Raw genomic sequence first — 26,817 nt, 5'->3', positions numbered from 1 at the left:
TGGAATAGCCATCACCTCAAAGGTTTATCTTTGTGTTGGGAACATTACAGTTCTTCTCTTCTAGCTATTTTGAAATTTATAATAAATTATTGAATACAAGAACTTATTCCTTCTAACTAACCGTATTTTTGTACCTCTTAACCGACTTCTCTTTGTCCCTACTCCCTTCCCTTCCCAGGCTTTAGTAACCACCATTCTACTCTTTACCTCCATGAGAATCACTTTTTTTTTTTAGCTCCTACATGTAAGTGAGAACATGCTATATTAATTTTTTTGTGCTTGGCTTGTTTCACTTAACACAATGACCTCCAATCCCATCCATGGTGCTGAAAATGACAGGATTTCATTCTTTTTTATGGCTGAATAATATTTCAGTGTGTATATATATACCACATTTTCTTCATCCATTCATCTTTTTTTTTTTTTTTTTTTTAAGACAGAGTCTCACTCTGTTGCCCAGGCTGGAGTGAAGTGGCACGATCTCTGCTCACTGCAAGCTCCACCTCCTGGGTTCACGCCATTCTCCTGCCTCAGTCTCCTGAGTAGCTGGGACTACAGGTGCCTGCCACTACACCCGGCTAATTTTTTGTATTTTTAGTAGAGACGGGGTTTCACTGTGTTAGCCAGGATGGTCTGGATCTCCTGACCTTGTGATCTGCCCGCCTTGGCCTCCCAAAGTGCTGGGATTACAGGCGTGAGCCACCACACCCGGCATCCATTCATCTGTTGATGAACATTTAGGTTGATTCCATATCTTGACTGTTGTCAACAGTGCTGCAGTAAACACGGGAGGGCAGATATCTCTTCAATATACTGGTTTCCTTTCTCTTAGATATATACCCAGCAGTGGGATTGCTGGATCACATGTAGTTCTAATTTCAGTTTTTTGAGGAACCTCCATACTGTTTCCCATAATGGCTGTACTACTCTACATTCCTACCACCAGTATACAAGTGTTCCCCTTTCTCCACACCTTTGCCAACATTAGTTACCAAATAAAGTATTCTTTAAAAAGCAAGTTACAAAAGGTCAAATTTGCCTGAAAAGTGTTACCCAAAAAATCCAGCTCCTAGCGTAGTGCTTTTCACATGATAGGCATTTAACACATAGTTGTTGCATTAAAAACAGCATCAAAGTGATTATTATATTTGGAACTTATTTAATCCAGTTAGTAAGTTATTTATTTGGTTTAGAATAGGAGTTAGATTATTTACCAGTAGTGTTGAGAGTTGATTGTGAACTAACTCCAGCCCTGCAATTTTACTCAAAATAATATATTAAACAGAAGTGACAAATCATTTATTTATCCCTTTATTCATTTACATACAAAGTATATTGTGAATATTTTTGCTTTACTGAAAAAAATCTACTAAAAGGCAGAAATAGTACAAAATCATACAGAGATAAGAATCCTTAAACTGCTCATTTCACCTTACCAATTATCTAGTTCTGCCATCTTTCTATTTTAATGATAGGTTTCAAATTCAAAACTGCTTTCAATCTACGAATTTAGATATGTAATAACTGCTGGTAAAAACATTGATTTTTGTAGCCTGGTTCCTCTTTTACATGAGTGCTTATTTCAAGTTTGCTGTGATCACCATAGAAATATTCTCTATTGCTAGAGGTTGGAGGTTATGATCATTCATTTATTTAACAAGTACTTTTGAAACATCTATTCTGTGCCAGGACCATGATAGGTAGTCATTACTTTCATGTCATCTGTTTTAAATGCTATTTTAGATCTTCCAAAAGACATGTTACTTTAAATCAAACCATCAAGTCCAGACAACTTGCGTTTTTCTAACTCGATTCAAGGGCTGAGCATTAAATGCCATAGAACAACAGGCTGATGCCCAGGCTTTTGATAAGTCACATATTTTAGCAAATGTATGACAGCCAGGCATTGTGTGTAAATCTAGCATAGCTTGATGGTTAAGCTTCCTGGCTGTAGAACCAGAAAGACTTGCTAGTGAATTCTGGCTTTGCCATTTACTGGTTGTATTACCTTGGATAGCTTACTTAACCTCTCTGAAGCTGTTTTCTCATTTGTTAAAGTTGGAACTAATAATGGTATATACCTCATAGTATTACAGTGACAAATGGATGAGATGCTGCATGGAAAGCACGAAGATCAGTGCTGGCATTTACTAATTCCTCAATAAAGTAGCTATTAATAGGAGGAGTTACTAATTGGCTATTGATAGGAAGAATAAAAATCATGATAGTGATGGTATAAGTATTTACCTGGGACAAGGGGCTTCCTTATTTGGCTAAATTATCTAAAATGCATAGGAAGAATAGAACTTTTAGTTGGCTATTTTTCTTTTATCTATCTATCTATCTATCTATCTATCTATCTATCTATCTATCTATCAATCATCTCGTTCTATTGCCCAGACTGGAGTGCAGAGGTGCAATCATAGCTCACTGCAGCCTAGAACTCCTGGGCTCAAGCAATTGTCTCACCTCAGCCTCCTAAGTCGCTGGGACCAGAGGTGTACGTTACCACACCTGGCTGGCTATTTTTTTCACATTCTGGTGTCAAACACAGAATGTTTCCTGATTTTGTTGTCTAAGACATTTTAGACACATATTAATCCATTTCAAAGATTAAAATATACTTTAATTTTTCTTTTCTTTTTTTTTTTTTTGAGACAGAGTCTCCCTCTGTCGCCCAGGCTACAGTGCAGTGGCATGATCTCGGCTCACTGCAACCTCTGCCTCCCGGGTTCAAGTGATTCTTCTGCCTCAGTCTCCTAAGTAGCTGGGACTACAGGCGCGTGCCACCATGCCCAGCTAGTTCTTGTATTTTTAGTAGAGATGGGGTTTCACCCTATTGGCCAGGCTGGTCTCGAACTCCTGACCTCATGATCCACCCACCTCGGCCTCTCAAAGTGCTGGGATTACAGGCGTGAACTACCGCGCCCAGCTACTTCAATATTTCTATAGATGCCTAATTCCTGAAGGGCTTTAGGGTCATAATATCCAATGACTGTAGATGCGAAAGTTTTAGAAAATGTATCCTAAGCACAGAACAAACTCTAAATATTCAGTTAGTTAAATGCCAAACTTATCTTGTTTCTTTCTCTGAAAACTGTAATGCTGACAAAATTCCAGATAACTTAAAGCATCTGACAGTTCAGTTCTGAAGTTTAACTACTGCATTGTAAATATAATTTTGCTCATTAACTGTGTAGAATGTAAGTTTTCCAGATCTAAAAAATTGTTAGCTAATGAAACAAAGTAAATAGAGCCTCCAGTGAATTAAATAACTTCATGTTATATTTCTAAGAATTTTACTCACAATGGCCACAGGGTCATTGCTGCGAGTTGCGGCCAGGCTGAACTTCTTCACGTGAGTGTTGGTCTCCAGAGCCTTTGCAAATTCCCTCAGGGTTGGAATTGGAATGTTCTAAGACAGAGAAGACATGGCTAGTTGATGAACCATTGTATGGCACACTCTTGCCAAGGTAAGAACCCACAACCTTTAAATACCAGATATGTGTAGATAAATACACGATATCCCTTCTAAATGAGGGTCATTACCTAGCCTTCAGCAACCAAGCTATCCTGAGCCAACAGCACCACTTAGTGTCCAATAGGGGAATCTAAACTACCACTATGGTACCTCTGAGTGTCGTCTTTCTGTTTTCCCTAACCAAGAAAGTATACACATACTATACTTCCCTCTTTTTATTTTTCACTCTGTATTCTAGCCAGACTGACGTATTTGCCACTGTTTTGATATACCACAGTCTTTCTCTTTTTCAGACCTTTATATATGCTTTCCCCTTAGCCTGGAAATTCCTTTTGTCCTTTTCTCTTTCAAGACTCAGATGTAATATCATCTCCTTTGTTTACTGGATCTCCTAGGTAGCATTAAAATTTTTATTTCTTGCAATTCAATGACATTTGGTGGCTCACCACATCATGTTATAATTATCTGTTTAGTGTTTTTCTCCTAGTATAATTGTTTTCAGAGTAAAGACTGAATAAATCTTATTCATCTTTGTAGTCCTTTTTCTAGATCATTTAGCACAGTAATGACCACTGGGGAAGGAGACAATGTGGGGTGCAGTTAGAAGTGGAGAAGAGTCCTGGCTGCACTACAAGCTAACTCTATGATGTTAACAACTCTTTAAGTCCAACTAATAATTAAATGAGATAATAAATTCCAAGTATTTAGTAAAGGACATGGCACATAGTAAGTACTCAATAAAAGTTGGTTATTATTAAATGCTAAGAATTGGCCCCAAAAGAATAAACAAAAGAGACTTCAGGTAATGTTTACACACACACACACACACTCTCTCTCTCTCTCTCTCTCTCTCTCTCTCTCTCCTACTCTTTCCCTTTGAGAGTGGCATGACTTATTATCAAATTGAATAAAGTGGAAGTGACAACATGTGACTTCAGAAACCAGGTCATAACAGGTATTGTGGCTTCCTGCTTTCTCATCTTTCTGTCTTGGATCACTCGCTCTGGGGAGCCACATGGTGAGAAATGGAGGCCTCTTGCCAACAGCCGCATGAATCCGCCATCTTGGAATTGGATCCTCCTGCCCCAGGCAAGCCTGGTACTGCAGCCCTGGATGACAACTTCGCTACCACCTCATTTGAGACCCTGAGCCACACTATCCAGCTAGCCACTACCAGATTCCTGACACTGAAAAATTGTGTGTGAAATAATAAATGTCTGTTGTTTGAAGCCTCTAAGTTTTGGAGTAATTTGTTACTCAGCAATAGATATAACTAATGTACTATGCTTAACTCAGGTATGGTGATTCTTTTCAAATAATTATAGAAATCACTGTTTTCCAAAACCCACTTCTTTTGAATAGGATACCTTGACTCCAACTCAGTGACTACAAAGAACTGCAAACAGGTGTGAAAACAAGCAATAGGTCATCTCTGGTAAGTTTTCTGATCTCATGATAAATTAACTGACTGATGATAATCACAATGAAATACCTTAATGTTGTTGAGGTTGACTTCTTGCAAGCTAGGATCATTGGCTTTCATCTGCTGCAGGCTTATTTCCACATTTGTGGGATTTGGTGGTTCCTCAAATACTGGCTTTACTTTTTCACCTTTGACAACATCTAAAACACAAGTTTTCATTTTAAAAAATGCAAAGTCTCTCCTATCAAAATCAGTGGCGACTTCCCAAAAATGACATTTCTTTCATATGCTGATTCCAATAACACTTTAATAGCAATGACAGTAGGTGTATTCTCAGCTAAGCAAGCATGGGAGTGGTATAGCTATGAGTCACAGCTTGGAAGGCTGGTGTTTCTCAACTGCAATGAGAATTCCCTGGGGCTAACACTGCATGGACCCAAAGTTCAGGAAACCCTGCAGCAAACTCCAACTTTCAAAATATCCATGGGCCATTATTGCTGCTCCATATGGACATCTGTCAGACTATACTAACTAGACTACAGGATCTGAGATACAAATCAGACACCACAATAAGTCTTCATTTCCCAAACTTTAATACCCCTCTGGCCTCTTGATCATACCCTACCCTCCTCTGAGTTCTATTCTGGAGCTTTAGTTTTAAGGAAGGTATGGGGAGAGAAAGGGATAAAAAAGAAGAATGGAAGAATTCTCAAAAATAGTTAACAGAGACACAAAGGATTAATATCCCAATACACACAGAGCTCCTACAAATCAATAAGGTGACCCAATTAAAAATGAACCAATAATACGCTCAGAAGAATCTGTCACTCAACCAAAAAATATAAAAAGTAACTAAGCTCCAAAATAAAGAAATTAGCAAACAAGTGTGAAACGAGGTAACATTTGGAGTTGGCAACAATGTGGAGAAAAAAGCATCTTCGTACTTCTCTATAAGTGGGAATGTGATCTGATGCAAATGTTTTGGGAGAGTAATTTGGCATTATCTATCGCAATTTAAGATGTGCATGTTCTATGACCCAGCAATTCTATATCTAGAAGTCTTACCTACAAAAATAGCACAGATACATAAAGATATATATTCAAGGGTGTTCCCTGTTCCCTGATATATTACTTGTGACAGCAAAACATGATAAACAAAATGTCCATCAATATGAAAATGGGTAAATAAAGTATAGCATCATCACGTAACAACTCATTGTCTATTCATTAAAAGAATCTATTCAGGAGCCAGGCATGGTGGCTCACACCTATAATCCCAGCACTTTGGGGGACTGAAGCAAGAGAGTTTCTTGAGGCCGGGAGTTTCAGACCAGGCTGGGCAACATAGTGAGACCCAGCCTCTACAATAAATTTTAAAAATTAGCCAGGTGTAATGGTTCATGCCTGTAGTCCTAGCTGCTCAGGGGACTGAGGTGGGAGAATCCCTTGATCCCAGGAGTTTGAGGCTGCAGTGAGCCTTGGTAGTGACACTGGATTTCAGCCTGGGCAACAGAATGAGACCCTGTCTCAAAAAAAAAAAAAGTATCTTCATTATCTATCCATTAAAAAAGTTATCTACTCATTTTGGGAGGCCGAGGTGGGCAGATCACAAGGTCAGGAGATCGAGACCATCCTGGCTAACAGGATGAAATCCCGTCTCTACTAAAAATACAAAAAAAAATTAGCCGGGCGTGGTGGTGGGTGCCTGTAGTCCCAGCTGCTGGGGAGGCTGAGGCAGAAGAATGGCATGAACCCGGTAGGCAGAGCTTGCAGTGAGCTGAGATCGTGCCACTGCACTCCAGCCTGGGCAACAGAGCGAGACTCTGTCTCAAAAAAAAAAAAAGTTATCTACTCATTAAAAGAATGAAGGAAACCTGTAAGTACTGATAAGAGGCCACAATTAGAAGACAAGTTAATATTTGTATGTGTACGTATAAACGTCAAGAAGGTTATGCACCAGATTGTTAATAGGAAACATTGTCAGAACGTTACCCTTTGATGCTGAAGCTAAAAAGGATGAGCATTTTTTATCCATATGCATAACAAGAAAGGCCAGACTAAGCAACATAGCAAGATCCTGTCTCTACAAAATAAAAATAAAAATAATTAACTGAGTGTGGTGGCATGCACCTGTAGTCCCAGCTACTCAGAAGGCTGAGTGGAAGGATTGCTTGAGTCCAGGAGCTGGAGGCTGCAATAAGTTATGATTGCACCATTGCACTCCAGCCTGGGCAACAGAGCAAGCCTCTATCTCAAAAAATAAAAAGAATATTGCTCATTGTGTGTCTAAATTACCACTATAAATAATATTTCATATATATGCTACTGAGATTAGAAAGCATCTCCCAAGTCTCTATTAAAGTGAATAAAATAAAATTAACCTAAGAAAAGCTGTAATCCTAAAAATTAGTTGGGTGTGGTGGCACATGCCTATAGTCCCAGCTACTCAAGAGTCTGAGGCAGGAGAATCGCTTGAACCCAGGAGGTGGAGGTTGCAGTGAGCAGAGATTGTGCCACTGCACTCCAGCCTGGGTGACAGAGCAAGACTCCGTCTCAAGAAAAAAAAAAAAAAAAAAAAAAAAAAAAGCTAGCTGTAATTTTCTATGAGTTTTCAAAGCACATGGATCACACTGTACTGAAATGATCTGGTTATTGGTTCTTCCTTACCCTGGACAGATAAATTCCCTTGGGCAGGGACCATTTTCTTTTTTTTTTTTTCTTTTTAAAAATTTTTTTAATTTTTAATTTTTTATTATTATTATACTTTAAGTTCTAGGGTACATGTGCACAATGTGCAGGTTAGTTACATATGTATACATGTGCCATGCTGGTGTGCTGCACCCATTAACTCGTCATTTAGCATTAGGTATATCTCCTAATGCTATCCCTCCCCCCTCCCCCCACCCTACAACAGTCCCCAGAGTGTGATGTTCCCCTTCCTGTGTCCATGTGTTCTCATTGTTCAATTCCCATCTATGAGTGAGAAGATGTGGTGTTTGGTTTTTTGTCCTTGAGACAGTTTACTGAGAATGATGATTTCCAATTTCATCCATGTCCCTACAAAGGACATGAACTCATCATTTTTTATGGCTGCATAGTATTCCATGGTGTATATGTGCCACATTTTCTTAATCCAGTCTATCATTGTTGGACATTTGGCTTGGTTCCAAGTCTTTGCTATTGTGAATAGTGCCGCAATAAACATACGTGTGCATGTGTCTTGATAGCAGCATGATTTATAGTCCTTTGGGTATATACCCAGTAATGGGATGGCTGGGTCAAATGGTATTTCTAGTTCTAGATCCCTGAAGAATTGCCACACTGACTTCCACAATGGTTGAACTAGTTTACAGTCCCACCAACAGTGTAAAGGTGTTCCTATTTCTCCACATCCTCTCCAGCACCTGTTGTTTCCTTGCATCCCAGGAATGAAGCCCACTTGATCATGGTGGATAAGCTTTTTGATGTGCTGCTGGATTTGGTTTGCCAGTATTTTATTGAGGATTTTTGCATCAATGTTCATCAAGGATATTGGTCTAAAATTCTCTTTTTTGGTTGTGGGGCAGGGACCATTTTCATCTTTGTACCTAAGCCTAGAACATTCCTGACACATAGTAGGTATTTAGTGGATGACTGATGAATGAATGAATAAAAAAGTCTAATTAATTGTACACGTCTATAGGAAACGTTGACATAGAAGATAGTGGTGTGGAATGTCCTGTGCACGTAAGTCCATGCCAGCTTGTCTTTCATGCCCTCTGAGGGAAGTGGGCATTCAAATTCTAATGACAAGCATCTATTATTGAGACAAAAAGACACTCAAATAGAGAAGGGAACTTATTTAAGCTACTATAGTTGATTAAAACATCCTTAGGAACATGAAACGCTGCATTTTGTGATGACCAAGCAGTCTTATATTGGCAATTTTTTTTCATGAATATGGATTATACCATTTAATGCAGACTCATATATCAACGATTTCATCTTCTGACTAAACAGACCTACCAAGAAAGTGTTCTGGGCAACACACACTGATTTGTACTAGTTTCACTGCCAGATGGAGCTCTCATTGTCAGCTGCTCTGTTCTGGTTTGATTGCTCAAAGCCCAGTGATCCTAGCAAAATGACAGAGTGTAAAGCCTGCAAGACTCAACAGGCCTCTCTCCTACCGGCAACTCTGGAGGCTCCAAAGCTTTACAAAACCACAGATTGCACATCAACTTACTTCTGACAGGTCCTTTGCCACCTTTATTATTGGCTGTTGCTTCATCAAACTTTGGATTGTTGAGCAAATTGTGTACTCCAAGGACAGCTAAAAACAGACAGTCAACAAATGAGCATTAAGTTTGGAGAAGCACATTAGGATGTCCACATTGTTAATTTGCCCCTTGAAGAACAATTCTTTACATCATAAAGATAAGTCCCTGAGTCCTCTTTCCTTGCACAGTGTGTGGTACATGTATAGCGTTAAATACACTTACAAAAACCTCCTTTCAAGACCACCAGTAATCTTCCTGTCTTTCTACATCTCCACATGTAGAATCATTTAGGATCTGAGGAACGGTGGCCTAGTTATGGCCACAATTTACCGAAAATCTGCCTAGACCTCCTAGTTAAATAGACTCAACCTTTCAGTTTTCTCATCTGTAAAATGAGAAGGTGGGACTGAGACTAAGGGTTTTTAAGGTCTAACATTATATAGATTACTGCATATATTTTTCCAGAGGCCTCTTTCAATGTCAGCCTCCTCATCTCTTAGTACCAAATATAATTGTCTCTAGAGCATGCCAGGGTGGGGAAAAAAAAGCAACATCAGCAAAGAAAAGGTCAGCTAAGCGTACTGAGATTTTCGGCTTCCTGTATTACACAGAACTTGCACCAGGAGGCAGCATAGAATGCAGGAAACAACACTGGGGAAGAATGAATGCGGGGCTGACTGAACCTGCAACTGCTACGCAGATTTCCCTTTGCTAATGAAATTCCAGGTGATATTGGCCACCTGAAGAAGGATCCCAGAAGGGATAATAATCTGTTGACAGGTGGCAGAGGAGTGCTTCTGAGATGCTTATCAGCTCTACTGTAAGCTACATATTGAAGGAGGGAGGCAGCTGGCACAGCACAAGGAAGGGCAAATGGTCAGAGCTAGCAAGGACCCGGTGAAGAGGGGGACTTGGGAGCAGTCAAGAATCCTGACTCTGACCACGTTAAACTGTGTGACTTGGGAAGTTGTTAAATGCCCGAGTCTCCGTTTCCTCATCTGTAAAACAGGGATAATAATTATACTTTATTACCAAGATTAAATGACTTTCTATGTGTCAGGCACTATTCTAAGTGCTTTACAAATTCTTGTTAAATAAATAAGAATTTGTCACTGTGGGCCGGGTGCAATGGCTCATGCCTGTAATTTCAGCACTTTGGGAGGCAGAGGTGGGCAGATCACGAGGTCAAGAAATCGAGACCATCCTGGCCAACATGGCGAAGCCCCGTCTCTACAAAAAATAGAAAAATTAGCTGGGCGTGGTGTAATCCCAGCTACTTGGGAGGCTGAGGCAGATTGCGCCACTGTACTCCAGCCTGGGTGACAGAATGAGACTCCGTCTCAAAAAAAAAAAAAGAAAAAAAAAAAGAATTTGTCACTGTGTCTCTGAGAAGGGGACAGGAGAAGGAGAAGGTGTCCCATTTGATAAACACTGAGGCCATACAACAAACATATCTTCTTGCTCTGGCCCTATGCTCACCAAGTAACTTCTAATTATAATTTGGCTCCCATTGCCAGGTTTTCATTTTTGTCTGTTATCAGTGAAATGGGCTAATGGATCAGTTCCCACCACTTTGCTCCAATCTGACTGCTTCTATATATACTGATAAGATCAAATTTCCAGTCCAGAGCTCCCACAGTTTAGGGCTGGGAACTACACTCTGGATGGTGACCACACTGACACCCAGCCAGTGTAAGAGGCACTGTTTTGCAGGTCAACTACCACTCCCTTGAAGAACTTTCTGTCTGCTCTCTATCTGCCACAATAACATGGGCAATATGCCGACACTCTTTCTTATCTAAAACTCAATGGCTGCCAGCCCATCTGCCCATGGGGCTGCTTTCAATCTTCCAGAAGGGCCCACCCTAAAGATGCTGCCAACAACCCCAGCCAGGCTTCCTTCTGAGTTCCTAGGGAACACAGGACGAGGGAGGGAAGCTGAGTAAGGATGAACGAGGACAGTTTTCTATTTGGATTCTCTCTCTGGTTTTACTGTATGAATTTCAGGATCTAGTATCTTCCAAATAATTGGTGTTTTTCTCTTTTTCCTTTCTCAAGGCATTACCTGGGAATTCAAGTTCAGCCCCGCATTCTCCCTCTGGGCAATTCTGGTAGAGACCATGAGGCAACCCCTGGGAGGAGCAGTAGCCATAACAGGATCCCTCCACAGCAACCCCAGGGCTAAGACCAGTGGGTGCAAAACACCTTCTTTACCAGGTGACGCCAGCGTCTCAACTCCTGCAGTGGTCAATATGGTCAATATTAAGCTCACAAACATGGGAACTTCCTGACATCATCACAGAAGGAATGAAAATGCAATTGAGGTGGCTGGTACATTTTAGAATAAGGCTGGTTCTCCTGGGAGGAAAGAGGTGATTATTCTATGTCTTCCAATGGAATAAAAATTCTTGCTAAAGCTGTGGACTGGTTTTTAAAGCACCTCTATCCTGTGGTCATCTAATAATCCTGTGTATGTAGAAGGAAGATCTAATGTATAAATCTACTGGTAGATGCAGAAAATCTTTCTTGAAGGCTGTATAAGACATGGGAGTGGGCCTAGGTAATTCAGGTCGAGAGACTTACTTTTCATTACACATTCTTTTGTACTCTTTGACCTTTTTCTAGCTGCATTTTAAATAATACTAATTATTATCATGTTGCTATTGTTAAGACTAGAAGGCTAATGGACTTCTTAGTGTTTTCTGAATCAAAACGGAACAATGACTGTGGGAAGAACAAGAACTTTATAGAAATGTTGTGATGATAAAATGCCAAATGTGAAAGCTCCTTAGAAAGCAAAAGAGCTGTTGTTTTATTCTTTAAATTCTCAACACTCCTTCATACTTGTTTGCTTTAATTTCTCACAGTAACTCTTGAGTTTTGTGAGATGGGTATTATTTGCTGCTGAAATAGAGCAAAATAACATTTGCTCAGAGAGGTTAAGTCACCTGCATCAAGACTTACAGCTCCATAATGCCTTGTGTCAACCTGCCATTCTCCTACCTAAGAGAAGCTCAAAGCCTGCTGCCATGGGTGCCAGTGCATGCTCGGAGGTCATAGAGCCAGACAGGAAAGTTCCCAGAGTTCAGGACTAACCTGCAAGATCATAGAGTTCGGTGTCAGAGGCACTGGCCAAAGCTTCTTCCAGTTCTGGGTCAAGGGTCACTTTTTCTTCTTTACGAGTTTCTATAGGCTTTTCTTTAGGGATAAAGACTCTCCCTTTAAATCAGAAGAAAAACAAAAATATTGAGTACTACTGCCTTATTGGTAGGGTAAGTAGACTGAGCAGAGAATGCAGTTCTGGCCATTGAGACCCATATAATTAAGCCAGTTCATATCCAACTGAGATTCCTGGATTGCCAGGATGGTACCAACATCAATAAGTCACTGTCAGAGGGAAGGAACACTGGAGGAGGAATCCTGCATTCTGCCACACAGAGATCTGAGACTACAGGCCTTAAACACAGAGGGAAATGGTGGCTTCTACCCCTCTCCTATTGGCAGTACTGCCCTTGGGTCTGGGCAGGAGAGGCCCTGCCCTGAGTCGTGCACTTTAGAGAACCCCATACTAGTCTTCCTGTGGCTGTACCTCTCCCCTCCAGGGGAGGAACCATGAGGCCAAAGGGATATGCCCATCCAGCATATAGGCCACTTTCTAGACCACACTTCAGGTACCTAGGACCCTGGAATGCCTTGCCCAAAGAGCCCTGAGCCTGCCTCTAGGGCCTCCACAAGCCCCTTCCCATGTCTATCCTCCAGAAGGCAGGTCACGCTGCTGGGTGTGTACCCTCAGGTCAAGGGGAGGCTATTTGTGGGGGAGCCTGGATGAAGCCTGGATATGTGGGCTTGGGTGTCCAACATGTGTGTTTGAGGCCCTGGCAGTGTGGGACAGATCAATATCCCTGCATGGAACTCTTGGAAGTCCAAGAATACTGGCCTTCTAGGTATATCTAAAGGAGGATACAACATATTTTAATGATTTGTTAGCTTTTAAATATTTGGAAAATGTGGCATGTAGGCTTCTATTTGTATACTTGCCTTGGACCCTGCAAATATTAGGAGCAGGTTCATCTAAACAGCACCAGGGGTTCCTGAGTAACAAACTGGCGATCCCCTGGAGCGCTCCCTCTAAATTGGGAATGCAGACAACTAGCATGCCATATCTGGGGTCAGATGGGCTAGTGTAGTGACCTGGGGACATAGCCACCTCTCTAGAGTCTCCAAAGCAGGCATGACTGTAAGGAAAAATCAGGGTCACTATACTCGGAGCTAGTGGGGTTCTGTGAGCAGCAAGGCATTCTGTGCTTCCCACAGATGCATCCTCTGCCACCATCTCCCATTTCATCCTATCAGCAAGATTCCATTTATTTTGTCCCCTGCTCACTTCTGAAAATGCTGATATCTATTCCCTAACTCCCAGCTCAAACTTCTGGACTGATGAAATAACATTGCTATACCCAGGAGGGTGGCACAGTTCCTGCTCCTAACTTCGAGCCAGGCCAACACATCCACATCCCACACGTGCACCAGGGACATTCTAGAGCCATGATCGAAACACCCCAGAGCATTCATATTCTTTTCTAATTCTTCCCAGCTTTTGACTCTTGGTTTCTCTCTTTTTTGAAGCTGCTCTGACTTTTGGGGCATAATCTTTGAAATTGTTCTCTTCCATTTTGATCTGTAGAGTTCCCTAAAGGCTCATCTCACTCCAGTTTCAGCCCATTGGGACCCAAGTTCTCTCCAGGTCTCCTTCGCTAGCCTGGTTTATCCCACTCCTATGGGAAAGGAAAGGGTCCAACCCAAAGTCAATAACCCTCCTGCATGAGAACTCTCCAGGAGACTTCCCTGATTACAAGGTCTGTGTATTTCCTGTTTTACCATATTGTTAAATGGCTGGATAAGCAAACAGGAGTGTGTCAGAGCTGGGCACTCCAAAGACAGGAAAGAAAGGCACTGCTTGTCGTCAGTCTGGGGCATCTGGCAACAAGGTCGTTATCACTGACATGCATCCTACTTCCTGCCTTGGAATCACTTTAGCTGCCACATTTCTCAGAAAGAAGGAAAATACACTGGGAAACAAATTAGGAGGATGGCCAGAAGATAGAAAATGGAAAAAGAAATCAACTAATCAATAACATCTCAAATACTGGGGCTCATTTCAGACTTAACATTCCTAGCGTCTATGGCCTGAAACATTTTCTTTCTGGCCAAGATGATCTTAGGTCTAGAGTCAAAATAAGATTTCTTTCTTTCTTTCTTTGTTTTTAAAGACAGGGTCTCACTCCGTCACCCAGGCTGGAGTGCAGTGGTGCAATCATAACTCACTGTAACCTTGACCTTCTGGGCTCAAGTAATCCTCCTGCCTTGGCCTCCCAAAGTGCTGGGATTACAGGCATGCCCAACCTAATATAGGATTTTCTGAGTTCCTCTTTCCTGCTACTAAACACGAAGTACACAGCTATTGGTATTCAGGAGAACTGCTGATGCAGATCCATTCCTGGAGGTCCAACCAAATAACAAGTTCTAAGCAAAACTCTGCACCAGAGTAAAATGTAGCCCAGGAACCTGAGGTGCGCCAGCACATAGTGTTCAGAACTGTGGTTGTGCAGCCTCTCTTGAGGACCTCATAGCAGCCTCCCGCTGCTCCTGGATGGTTCACTGGTCCTTCTGGGGCCCCTGCATACTCTTCACTCTGCTCTGCGGCTCTGATTAGAAAACTTGCTCCCTGCTCACTTTATTCAGTTGTGCTACTTCTCAACCTTCTCCTAAGCTACACTATGCAACCGTATACCCCTTTTATATCTCTATTACTCAGACAGCTCCTACGTTCCTAACTCCCCCACCAACCATCTGGAGATTAACCTTGATCATGAGATAATTTACCATAGCCACTCCTCAGACCTCTACACTAAGAACAAAAGATAACAGCTTTCAACTTATTATGCTGTCACTACTTGATGTTAATTGGGACTTTATTGAAGATTTGACATTATAATTTTTTCACAATTAAATTAGTCCAATAGCAACTATGTTGCTATAGAAACAGATCCATATTTTCACAGCAATCCTTGATTATTTGCCTGGTTTGTCACTGTTCACTATTATTTATTTTTATTTTTTTTTTTGGAGACAGGATCCACCTTATCACCCAGGCTGGAGTGCAGTGGCAGGATCATAGCTCATGGCAATCCTGAACTCCTGGATTCATGGGATCCTTCCACCTCAGCCTCCCAAAGTGCTGGGATTACAGGTGTGAGCCATTGCATGTGGCCCAATTTTACTTTCTTAATGACATTCTCAATGATGCATGATCCACTGAATGTGCACAATACAGAGGGCAGCCTCGGCATTATGTGAGACAAGGCAGTAGCACTCTGCCTCATGTCAACTAGGAGCTGGATGCTCCTGCTCCTACTGCTGCAGTACAGATTTCTGAGATGCCATTCACTTGAACCCATGTTTATCAAGTGCCTCCCATGCCAGTTGCTGTGCCAGGATAAAAAAAAGACCCTATCACATGAAAACATGCAAAAACCAAAGTAAGTAAAGTGATGAACATTGTTACAGTGCTGTGAAAGCAATAAGCAGCTGTCATGATAGAGAGAAGAGAGGTCAGAGAAACCCTGAGGCCCTGAAATTTAAGCTGAGACCCTTACGATGTGAAAAATGGGGACATGCGTCAGAAGGAAGAGTACATGAGAAGACCAGCCTGAGAGAGGAAAATAACTCAGCAGGTTCAGGGAAGTGAATGAAGACAGTGGGGGCTGAGGATTAGCAAGAGAAGGCCAGATGCAGGTAGAGAGCTGGATGGAGGCTATATCTACTTTAAAGACTACAGTAAGGATTTGAGGCTTTAAGAAGGGAAATGCCAAGATTTGGTTTGTTTGTTTGTTTATTTACTTTGAGACAGGGTTCCACTCTGTTGCCCAAGCTGTAGTGCAGTGGCATGATCACGGCTCACTGCAGCTTTGACCTCCTGGGTTCAAGCAATCCTCCCATATCAGCTCCTAAGTAACTGGGAACACGGGTGCACCATCATGCTTGGCTAATTTTTGTATTTTTTTAGAGATGGGGTTTTGCCATGTTTCCCAGGCTGGTCTTGAACTCCTGGGCTCAAGTGATCCTCCTGCCTCAGCCTCCCAAAGTGCAGAAATTACAGGTGTGAGCCACTGCACCCAGCCGACATGATCTGATTTGTATTATAAAAAGATTGTAGTTGCTGTGAGGTTATCGATAATTCCATTAGAATCTTTGGGCTCAAGTCACTGTCTATAGCTGGGGAAGCTCGACAGGCTATTGATAGTCACTCTTCCTCCCAAGGGGAGCACAGGGTCGGGAGCTAAGGAGGAGGGTTTCCTATTCTTGGCTCAGAGCTCAATCCTGGCATGGAAAAACAACTCCTTGCTTCTCACAGCCTTCCTAGCTCTGACATCCTGTTTCTCTCACTACAAGCTCCTTGAGGGCAGGGCAGGGTCTTGTTTGCCTGTGGTTCTAGCATCTGGCCACAAGCCTCTGCACAGAGGAGGCACTCAGTAGATGATGGATGCATGAATGACTGCACTAGACTTTAATGGTAGCCTCTAAGGTTAGGGATGCAGTGCTAGAGCCATCCTGGACATGGAGCAGAAGGCCTTGAGGGACTTCTGAAGTTGGTAAAGCACCAGGCTAAGAGAAACACACCAGTGCCTAGGAAACTCTCAGGCATGACACCGCCTCACATTTTCAAAACTTTCTTTGGGGTTCGAGATGTTTTCACTAAACTAATTTGAGAACCATCACACCATAAGCATTAGCCTACATATTTGATCATGTTTCTTTTTTCTTTCAATGCACTCTCCCCAACTCATCCTCCCCTGACTAATGGCATCCTATACCATAGCGATACATATACTACAACTGATGAACCATCATGGACACATCATTATCATCCAATGTCCACAGTTTCCATTAGGGTTCACTCTTGGTGTTACACATCTTATGGGTTTGGCCCAATGTAGAATGACATGTGTCTAGCAGCCATGATTCTTTTTAACACTGAATCCAGTTCATGGGCTTATTTCCCATTTCTGGGACAGTTCCCTTGCTTGACCCTCCACGACAATAAAATTAATGCTGAATCCAGTTCATGGGCTTATTTCCCATTTCCGGGACAGTTCCCTTGCTTGACCCTCCACGACAATAAAATAAATACTGAATCTAGTTCATGGGCTTATTTCCCATTTCCCGGACAGTTCCCTTGCTTGACCCTCCACGACAATAAAATAAATACTGAATCCAGTTCATGGGCTTATTTCCCATGTCTGGGACAGTTTCCTTGCTTGACCCTCCACGACAATAAAATAAAAAGAGGTAATCTTAATTAAGAGTGCCTCTGTTCCAAAAAGAGAGAACCTCTGTTCCAAGATGCTCTGCCTGTGGTCCTTACCTTTCTTTTCTCCAGTGAAGGGCACAAAGTCCTCTCTGTCTTTCTGTTCCAAAGCCTCCTTCTCCAGGTACATGAGGAGGTGCTCGCGGTCAAAGGGGCCGGTGGCTGCCTTCTGTGTCTGGTCTTTCTGTCGAAATCCAGCTGGCAGCATGGCACTCTGACAAGAAAGAGGTGTGAGCAGGAAGGAAGATGTCTGCCGGCCTGTACTTTGCTACTTCCTCTTCCACCCCCACTCACTATGTGCTGGGGAAGCAGGAAGGATACCTACGCAGAATGTGCATGTGAGCTGAGGGCTGGGGGCTCTGGGACGCCTCTGAGGCCCTACTTGTTATACTGTTCAGTGCTGAGAGGGGGCTCCCAATGAGCTCAAGCAGCGCATAGATGGCTAGAGCAGCCTCTGAGTTTCTGAAGCTGCCTCCTAAAACATGGAGGCAAAAGACCTCTTTCCTTGTAGATCGTGCTTAGGTTTGGCTAGGGCTGCACCCAAGGTGCTCCCAGGCAGAAACATGAGACTCTAACAAGGAGCTGACATGGGGAACCCCTCTCCTGCAGAAGCAGTAAAGCTGATAAGTAAATACTACGATGATGTTAATGCCTGCTTGATAAAGCTTTCAGATTCCTTCCTTAAGTTAAAAAAACAACAACAACAGAATATCTGTATTTTTAAAAGTAAATACCATATCCAAAGTATCCGACATATCAGAATACCATATACATAATTTTGTTTTAGTTACATTTTTATTTATGGTAAAATCACTATTTTGAATGGCTCCGATTTTTTTTTTAACCGTAATTGACTTTTTATTTAAAAAATTACACGGAGCAATTTCCAGCATATCTTTTTTTATAAAAGTACTGCTAATTCTAAGTTTAAGACCATACCAGCAGGTCTGAAGAAAGTGCTTGCTAATCAAACAATATAACAAGCGACTTAGCTTTTCAAGAACTCATAAAAACATTAGAAACTCCATTGAAATGAACTTGGTATCATGATTATAGTCAGTCTAATCTATTCTTTGTTATAAGTTCATCAAAGAGTTCACATTATTTGTGCATTTGAAAGAAATGAGATATTTTTAAAAATCTGCGTTTGGGGCCAGGTGTGGTGGCTTAGGCCTATAATCCCAGTACTTTGGGAGGCTGAGGTGGGCAGATCACCTGAGGTCAGGAATTCGAGACCAACATGGCCAACCTGGTGAAACCCCGTCTCTGCTAAAAATATAAAAATCAGCCAGGCATGGTGGCATGTGTCTATAATCCCAGCTACTTGGGAGGCTGAGGTAGGAGAATCGCTTGAATCTGGGAGGCAGAGGTTGCAGTGAGCCGAGATCTTGCCACGGCACTCCAGCCTGGGAGACAGAGTGAGACTGTCTCAAAAAAAAAAAAAAAAAAAAAAAAAAATTCTGCATTTGGGCCTAAAAACCTGGTTTAAATACCATCTCTGACACTTACCAGTGTGGAATCTTATATAAATTACCTCTCCATGTCTAGGGGTTAATAAAGTTTACCTCAAGGGCTTCTGTGCCCAGAGAAATATATGACTCAGAAAAAACTCAGTAAGATTTGCTCTCTTTTCCTCTTTCCTTCTTTTTGCCCTAAAGCAGACTAGTCCTTTCTCAACCAACGGAAAATATTTCCCCCCATTTACATTGGGCTGGTTTTTGAGAAATACATTTGCTGTATCACACTGTAGTGGCTATGAGGTTCTCTATGAATTTGTAAACACAGGTGACCCAGAACCAATCAGAGGAAGAAAAGAAAATGTGCATTCCAAGCTAAGGGATTTCTACCATTGTTTAAGGACCAAGCCATGCCATTTATCCATACTATCATTAACCACTCTGCTTCAGTTCCATGTCACTAACCTCAGGATCTAGGTCATCTAGAACATTTTCCAACTGTTTCAGTTCCTCTTCTGAGAGTTTGCCAAGAAGCTCATCTTCATCAATGTTCTTGTATTTCTCCAGCTCTTTTTGAAAGGGGAGTGCCATGGCTTCTTATAAGCCTTTCTCATGGGCCATGCACATTTAAATGGTCCAGTTTCCTGAGACTTCAGAATACTGTTAATAAAAAAGAAACACTAAAAAAGAATCTCCGTTCTGTAAACAGGACTTATTAACAGGAGACAGAAGTATGCTTCCAATGGAGTCTACTGTATTGAATGAATAATTCAACAAAAAGGTAATATTCCCTTCATTTGCAGAGCAACCTGACAGCTTACAAAGTGTTTCCACATACTTCACTTATTTTGATCTTTACAACAATCCTGTGAGGAAGCCCGTGACGATATTATCATTCCCATTTTATAGATGACAATTCTGAGGTGAAAGTGGCCTAGTGCCTTGCTCGAGGTCACAGAGCTGGAATCAGAGCCCCGCCTTCTGATTCCCAGCATAGTGGGTGCTTTTCCATTATACTACTCTGCCTTCCCTGGCTCTCCATAGAAAAACAGGAGAGAACAATGCACTAATTGTAAGGCAGTTGTAAGAAGCATACTTGTGTCTTTTCAGGGAGAGAGTGATGTGAAGAATACAAAATGGGATTCATTCAGGAACAAGAGTTTGGAACGTCTATGTGAGAAAGCATTGTCCAGTAACTCCCCTGCAATTAAACTAAGTGCGATTCTAAAATCCTGGCCACATGATCACTCTCTCTATTTTTCTCCTTGCTTTGTTTTCCATTCTATTTCTAGTCCCATTTCCTTTTTGTTCTACGTATTCATTCTTTATACCCCCAGACCGTTCTTCTCTCAACCCTTATTTTTTATACCATCTCACTTCTAAATATTCACCCAAAATGCAATTTTTACTCAATCCCTTTCTCCTTGCAGAGGATTCTACAGATCTTCCTTAGAAAGATAATACGCATTCAGGAAACAGTAATGTACTTCACTGACTGTGTTTCTCCTTAGGAGGTATTACCACCAATCACATCTTTCAGGCCAATAAATATTTGTTATATACCTACTATTTGCCAGGCATAGTTCTAGCAAACAGAAATACAAAGATAAACAAGATATGCCCCCTTTCCCCAAGAAGATCACAGCTTAGTGAGACAGGCACACAAATAGCAATAATGTCATAAGTATTAGACGTAACGTATAAAGTAGGTTTAAAAACACATGAGGAGGCCGGGCACGTTGGCTCACGCCTATAATCCCAGCACTTTGGGAGGCCAAGGCAGGTGGATCACCTGAGGTCAGGAGTTTGAGACCAGCCTGACCAATATGGTGAAACCCCATCTCTACTAAAAATACAAAAATTAGCTGGGTGTGGTGGCATGTGCCTGTAGTCCCAGCTAGTCGGGAGGCTGAGGCAGGAGAATTGCTTGAACCCGGGAGGCAGAGGTTGCAGTGCTGAGATGGCATCACTGCACTCCAGCCTGGGTGACAGAGTGAGACTCTGTCTCAAAAAAAAAATTATATTTATCAAAATGCCCCCTCTCCCCAAGATCACAGCTTAGTGAGACTCTCACACAAACAGCAATAATGCCGTAAGTATTAGAAATAATGTAAAAAGTAGGTTTGAAAACACATGGGGAAATAATCACTGAGTAAGTGGGGGAAGTTTGAGGGGAAATTGTGAAAAAGAGGCTGTGTTTGAACATTGAAGGAAGAGGTCATAAGGTGGACATGAATGGGCAAGTGTCATTCTAGGAAAAGGGAACAGCACAAAGGGGTACAGGATAAGACAGTAAATGACATGCTGGTAGAGCAGGCGGCATGGCTACAGAGGGGGATTCATGGCGGAAGGGAGAGGAAAGAACTAAAGACGAGGATGGGACATCTGTGAAGGGCCTTCCTTCTGCGCCTTGCTAAGGGACGTGAACTTTATTCTGTTGGGAATGGCAAGCCACCACAGCTTCTTAAAGTAGGGGAGTGATCTGAGCACGCCAATCTTTTTTTATGAGTTCAAATCATAAGAATGAAGAATGAGTTGGCATGGAACGAGACTGGCTGCAGGTGGGCCTCTTAAGGGCTATTGGAATAGTGTTCCCTTTCCTTTGTGAATTCAACGGCTCACAATGTTCAGGTTTGTGGTTTCTGTGTCGATACCCCTTTCACATGCAATGCAACGCTCTTTTCCATTAGCTCACCTTCTTATTTATTAATTTAGAGATAGGGTCTCCCTCTGTTGCCCAGGCTGGAATGCAGTGGTACCATCTCGGCTCACTGCAACCTCCAGCTCCTGGGCTCAAGTGATCCTCCCACCTCAACCTCTGGAGTAGCTGGGATTACAAGTGTGCACCACCACGCCCGGGACTACAGGCATGTGCCACGATGCGTAGCTAATTTTTAATTTTTTTTTGTAGAGATGAGGTCTCCCAGCCCTCCTTTTTTTTTTTTAAGCTTTAATGACTATATTCTAGTAAATAAACAAACAAAAATCCTACTAAAGTCAGAGAAACCAATTGGATCCTATACACTTTGTTCTGGTGCCAGCTACCACTAACTTACTGCATCACACAGGACAAGGATGGCATCTTCCAGGCCCTTATCCATCAAATGAATTGGTTGAAGCACCCTACTTAATGGATTCTAAAATGCATACTTTGCCACATTTACAATTCTGAAATTGAGATGTGTCTTAGAATTGATGGTGTCCTACAATTACTGTTGTCCCAGCAGCAGTAAAAATGTACTTGTCATTGCTTGTATATACCTAAATATCAAAAGCACCAGCTTCAAAACTAGCAGAGTGGATGTAAAGGTCTTGGAAGGAAATCCCAGGGACAACTGTGGAATACTCTTTTAAAATTTAGAAAGCAGACAATCGTGGGGAGGTGACAATGCAGGTATGTTTAGCAGCACTCCCAAAGAGAGGTCCAGATTAGGATAGTTCCACATAATTACAGAGTGAGTTTAAGTGCCCAGTTCAATGGCTTTTAGTTTTAGTTTTGTTTTTTTACAGATTTTTTAAATTGCCACTCGATGGCACAGAGGAAATTATTATGTGGAAAAGAACCAGATATGGATAAGTAAAATAGTGATCTAAAATGTTGGACTCTGAGTGTGAAGAAGTTTTAAGAATATCAACTAATGAATGCATTTCACTTACATTTCCCCTTTTTATGTATGCACAGGACAGATATATGATTTTAAAAATCCACATATATTCATAGCACATTTATTCGTAATTGCCAAAAATTGAAAACAATCTGAATGATAGTAAATGAATAAAAAACAAATTGTGACCAGGTGCAGTGGCTCACGCCTGTAGTCCCAATGTTTTAGGAGGCTGAGGCAGGAGGATTTCTTGAGCCCAGGAATTTGAGACCAGCCTGGGCAACACAGTGAGACCCCATTTCTACAATTTTTTTTTTAAATTAGCTGGGCATGGTGGCACATGCCTGTAGTCCCAGTTATTCGGGAGGTTGGGGCGGGAGAATTGCTTCAGCCAGGAGGTCAAGGATGCAGTGAGCTATGATTGCACCACTGCACTCCAGCCTGGGCAACAGAGTAAGACCCTGTCCCTAAATAAATAAATAAAAATAAACAAATTGTCGTATATCCACATAATGGAATACTTCTCAGCAATAAAAGGGAATGAACTATTGATGTACACAAAAACATGGATGAACCTCAAAATAATTATAATGAGAGAAAGAAGACCAAAAAGAATGTATACTGCAGGATTCCATTTATCTAAAATTTTAGAACACATAAACTAATTTATATGACAGAAAGAAATCACAGTTGCTTAGGCATGGGAGAGAGGTGGGAGGGGCTGATGAGAGGAATGACATAGGGGCATGGGGAACCTTTTGGGGATGCTGCATATGTTTACTACCTTGATTGTGGTGATGGTTTCACACATACATGCATATATCAAACCTTATCAAACCGTACACTTGAAATATGTGCACTTTATTGTATGTCATTTACACTTCAGTAAAAAAGATTTCAAAAAACCTATGTGGAAGTCGAAAACAGCTCTTTCAATAAAGTAAAAATTATTATTATTTCTTGAGACACGGTCTCACTCTGTTGCCCAGGCTTGAGTTCAGTTGTATGTCATTACAACTCATTGCAGCCTTGACCTCCTGGGCTCAAGCGATTCTCCCACATCAATCTCCTAAGTAGCTAGGACTACAGGTGTGCACCACCATGCCCGGCTATTTTTTTTTTTATTTTTTGAAGATACAGGATCTCACTATGTTGTCCAGGCTGGTCTCCAACTCCAGTCTTCAAACAATCCTCCCAGCCTGGCCTACCAAAGTGCTGGAATTACAGGTATGAGCCACTGTGCCCAGCCAAAAATTTGTTGTTTTTTTTTTTTTTTGAGGCGGAGTCTCACACTCTCACCCAGGCTGGAGTGCAGTGGCGCAATCTCGGCTCACTGCAAGCTCCACCTCCCGGGTTCATGCCATTCTCCTGCCTGAGCCTCCTGAGTAGCTGGGACTACAGGTGCCCGCCACCACGCCCAGATAATTTTTTTTTGTATTTTTAGTAGAGGCAGGGTTTCACCGTGTTAGCCAGGATGGTCTCGATCTCCTGACCTCGTGATCTGCCCGTTTCGGCCTCCCAAAGTGCTGGGATTACAGGCATGAGCCACCGTGCCCAGCCAAAAATTTGTATTTTTAAGAAAACATGTTATATTTTGATTGCCAGCCTTTTTTTCTTAGTGATACATAAAATACTGGAGAGTTTTACAATCAATGGTACCTTAGAGTTTATAAGATTCTATTTGAATTTTTTTTTTTTTTAAAGACAGGGTCTCACTCTGTTGCCCAGGCTGGCTTGATCATAGCTAACTGCAGCCTCCAATTACTGGGCTCAAATGATCTTCCTGCTTCAGTCCCTCGAGTAGCTGGGTCTACAGGTGCGTATCACCATGCCCAGCTAATTACATTTTTTTTTTCTTTTTTGCAGAGATGAGGTCTTACTATATTGCCCAGGCTGGTCTTGAATTCCTGGGCTCAAGCAATCCTCCTGCCTCAGCCTCCCAAAGTGCTGGAATTACAGGCATGAGCCACAGTGCCCAGCCTCTATTTGGATTTCTATTGCTGGATTCTCTAACTAAACCTAAACTCCCAATTTTTCTCTAAACAGAGTTGCTGTCTAGATTAATCTACCAGTCAGACACTCCCAACACTCAGACCAGCTTCAGACTCTCCCACTTTTTTTTCTGAGTCCAGCCAGTCAGCACCTTCTGCAGGTCCTTATTGCACAACATTTTTCACACCACCCCTTCTTTTCACTCTTGTTTCAGCCTTTTGTTCCTTCATACCTGCACTACTCTGATTGCATCTTGAAAGATTTCTGTTTTTCCCTGTAAGCTACCCAGAACACTATAATTGGATCATTTTTCTCAACACTGCTAACAAGCCACTTCCCTGGTTAAGAACTTACAATGGCTCCCTCTTGTCCACAGAATGAAATCCAGACAATCTAGCTCCAAAGCTCCCATGATTTGGCTTTAACCTGCACTTCCTGTTTTCTCTCTCATTACTTTCCTGGGGAGCCCACTTCAGCTAAAATGGCTTATTTGCTCTCTGTGGTAGGCAGAATCATGGCCACCTAAATATGTCCTCCTCCTATTCCTCACATCTATATGTTACTTTACATGGCAAAACAAATGAGTTGTGATTAGATTAAGGATTAAGGATTTTTTTTCTTTTTTTGAGACAGAGTTTTGCTGTTGTTGCCCAGGCTGGAGTGCAATGGCACGACCTCGGCTCACTGCAACCTCTACCTCCCGTGTTCAAGCAATTCTCCTGCCTCAGCCTCCAGAGTAGCTGCGATTACAGGCATGCACCACCATACCCAGCTAATTTTTTGTATTTTTAGCAGAGATGGGGTTTCACCATGTTGCCCAGGCTGGTCTTGAGCACCTGATCTCAAGTGATCCACTCACTTCGGCCTCCCAAAGTGCTGAGATTATAGGCGTGAGCCACCACGCCCAGCCCAGATTAAGGATTTAAAAATAGAAAGACCATTTTGGATGATCTAGGTGTGCCAATGTAATCCAAAGGACTCTTAAAAGATGGAAGAGGAAGGCAGAAGAGTCAGTGTCATGCAATTTTTTTGCTTTGAAGATGGTGGAAGGGGCCATGAGCCAAGGGATGTGGGCAGCCTCTGGAGGCTGGGAAGGGCAAGGACATGGATTCTCCCCTAGGGCCTTCAGAAAGGAATACAGTCCTGTGACACCTTGATTTTAGCCCAGTGACATGTGTTTCAGACTTCTAACTTCCACAAAAGTAAGAATAAATTTGTATTGTTTTAAGCCACTGGATTTATGCTAATTTGTTACAGCAGCAACAGGGAATGAACACACCCTCTTACCCAAATACTTCCATTTTCCAGGATGATAGTTCTGGCTGTCTTCTGTTTGCACCTCCACATCCACTCCCCTGCTGCTCTGTGCTCCAGGAAGATGATCTATTTAGACTGTATCAATGGGTTCCCTTTCTGTCTGGCTTCTGTTTGGCCCACAGGGGGCACTAGCAGGAAACTGGAGAGCAGGGGAGGGGGAGATTGGGTCCAGAAGGTCACATCTCCCAAGAGGCAGCCCTCTCCATACAGCTGCCTGCCCCTGGCTGGCCTCAGGCCTTGGGTGGTAAGGGGTCCTTGTGCAGCTGGTGCCAGAGTTCTGCCTTGTTGGATTCCCTAAATCCTCCCCCCATCTTTGTAAATAGCCTCTTTATTAAATTTTTCTCGAGTTACTCAGTTTGAGTGTATCCCCTGTTTCTTGTTGGGATGCTGGCTGATACATTAATATTACTTGGAATGCTGTTCTCTATTCTCATGGCCTATCTATGCGCTCTGCTCTTGAGACCTGGCTCAGATCCCAGTTCTGCAGGACCACAGAATGTCAGAGCTGAGAGAGTCCTTAAAGATTGCTCAATCCAGCAACATAGATGGTTTTTCTTCTATTTCTCTGACCATTTCTTTTTGGTCTCTTTTAGCAATTCTTCTTCCTCCACCTTAAATACTGGCATTCTTCAAGGTCTCATCTTATAAATTCTTCTATTTCCATACTACATATTCTCTCTGGAGGAACTCATCTGCCTCCAAAATTTTAATTATAATATATATCCAGGAGATTCCAAAATCTGTATCTTCATCCTAGACTTTTTTCCTGAGGGTTAGGCCCCTATATTTCCATCTGCCTAATCCACATCTCTCCTTGGCTGCCTCAGACACCTCAAATACGTCAGAAGTGCTCTCATCATCTTTCCTCCTCCAGAATCTCCCAATTCAGGAAATTGGCCAAAAAACCAGGGAGCC

General features: G+C 42.1%; 1 protein-coding gene across 3 annotated transcripts in view; it reads right to left on the bottom strand.

Annotated features, from left to right (window-relative positions):
- TMOD2 (tropomodulin 2) overlaps positions 1 to 26,817 on the bottom strand; it is a 67,774-nt gene that overhangs the window by 33,070 nt on the left and 7,887 nt on the right. For 2 of the 3 annotated variants that reach the window (XM_009429131.5, XM_016928244.4), the window contains 6 exons: positions 19,454 to 19,648; positions 17,589 to 17,745; positions 12,260 to 12,382; positions 9,130 to 9,216; positions 4,974 to 5,104; positions 3,308 to 3,415 (listed from right to left, as the gene is read on the bottom strand). In XM_009429131.5, the coding sequence (XP_009427406.1) occupies positions 3,308 to 3,415; positions 4,974 to 5,104; positions 9,130 to 9,216; positions 12,260 to 12,382; positions 17,589 to 17,745; positions 19,454 to 19,579 (732 nt within the window). In that variant the 5' untranslated portion in view covers positions 19,580 to 19,648. The remainder of the gene's footprint in view (positions 1 to 3,307; positions 3,416 to 4,973; positions 5,105 to 9,129; positions 9,217 to 12,259; positions 12,383 to 17,588; positions 17,746 to 19,453; positions 19,649 to 26,817) is intronic. The other variant, XM_063794931.1, reaches the window with a different exon arrangement.

Source organism: Pan troglodytes, chromosome 16 (genome assembly GCF_028858775.2).
Source record: "Pan troglodytes isolate AG18354 chromosome 16, NHGRI_mPanTro3-v2.0_pri, whole genome shotgun sequence".
NCBI lineage: Eukaryota > Metazoa > Chordata > Mammalia > Primates > Hominidae > Pan > Pan troglodytes.
This window is presented reverse-complemented; position numbering and strand designations above follow the sequence as displayed.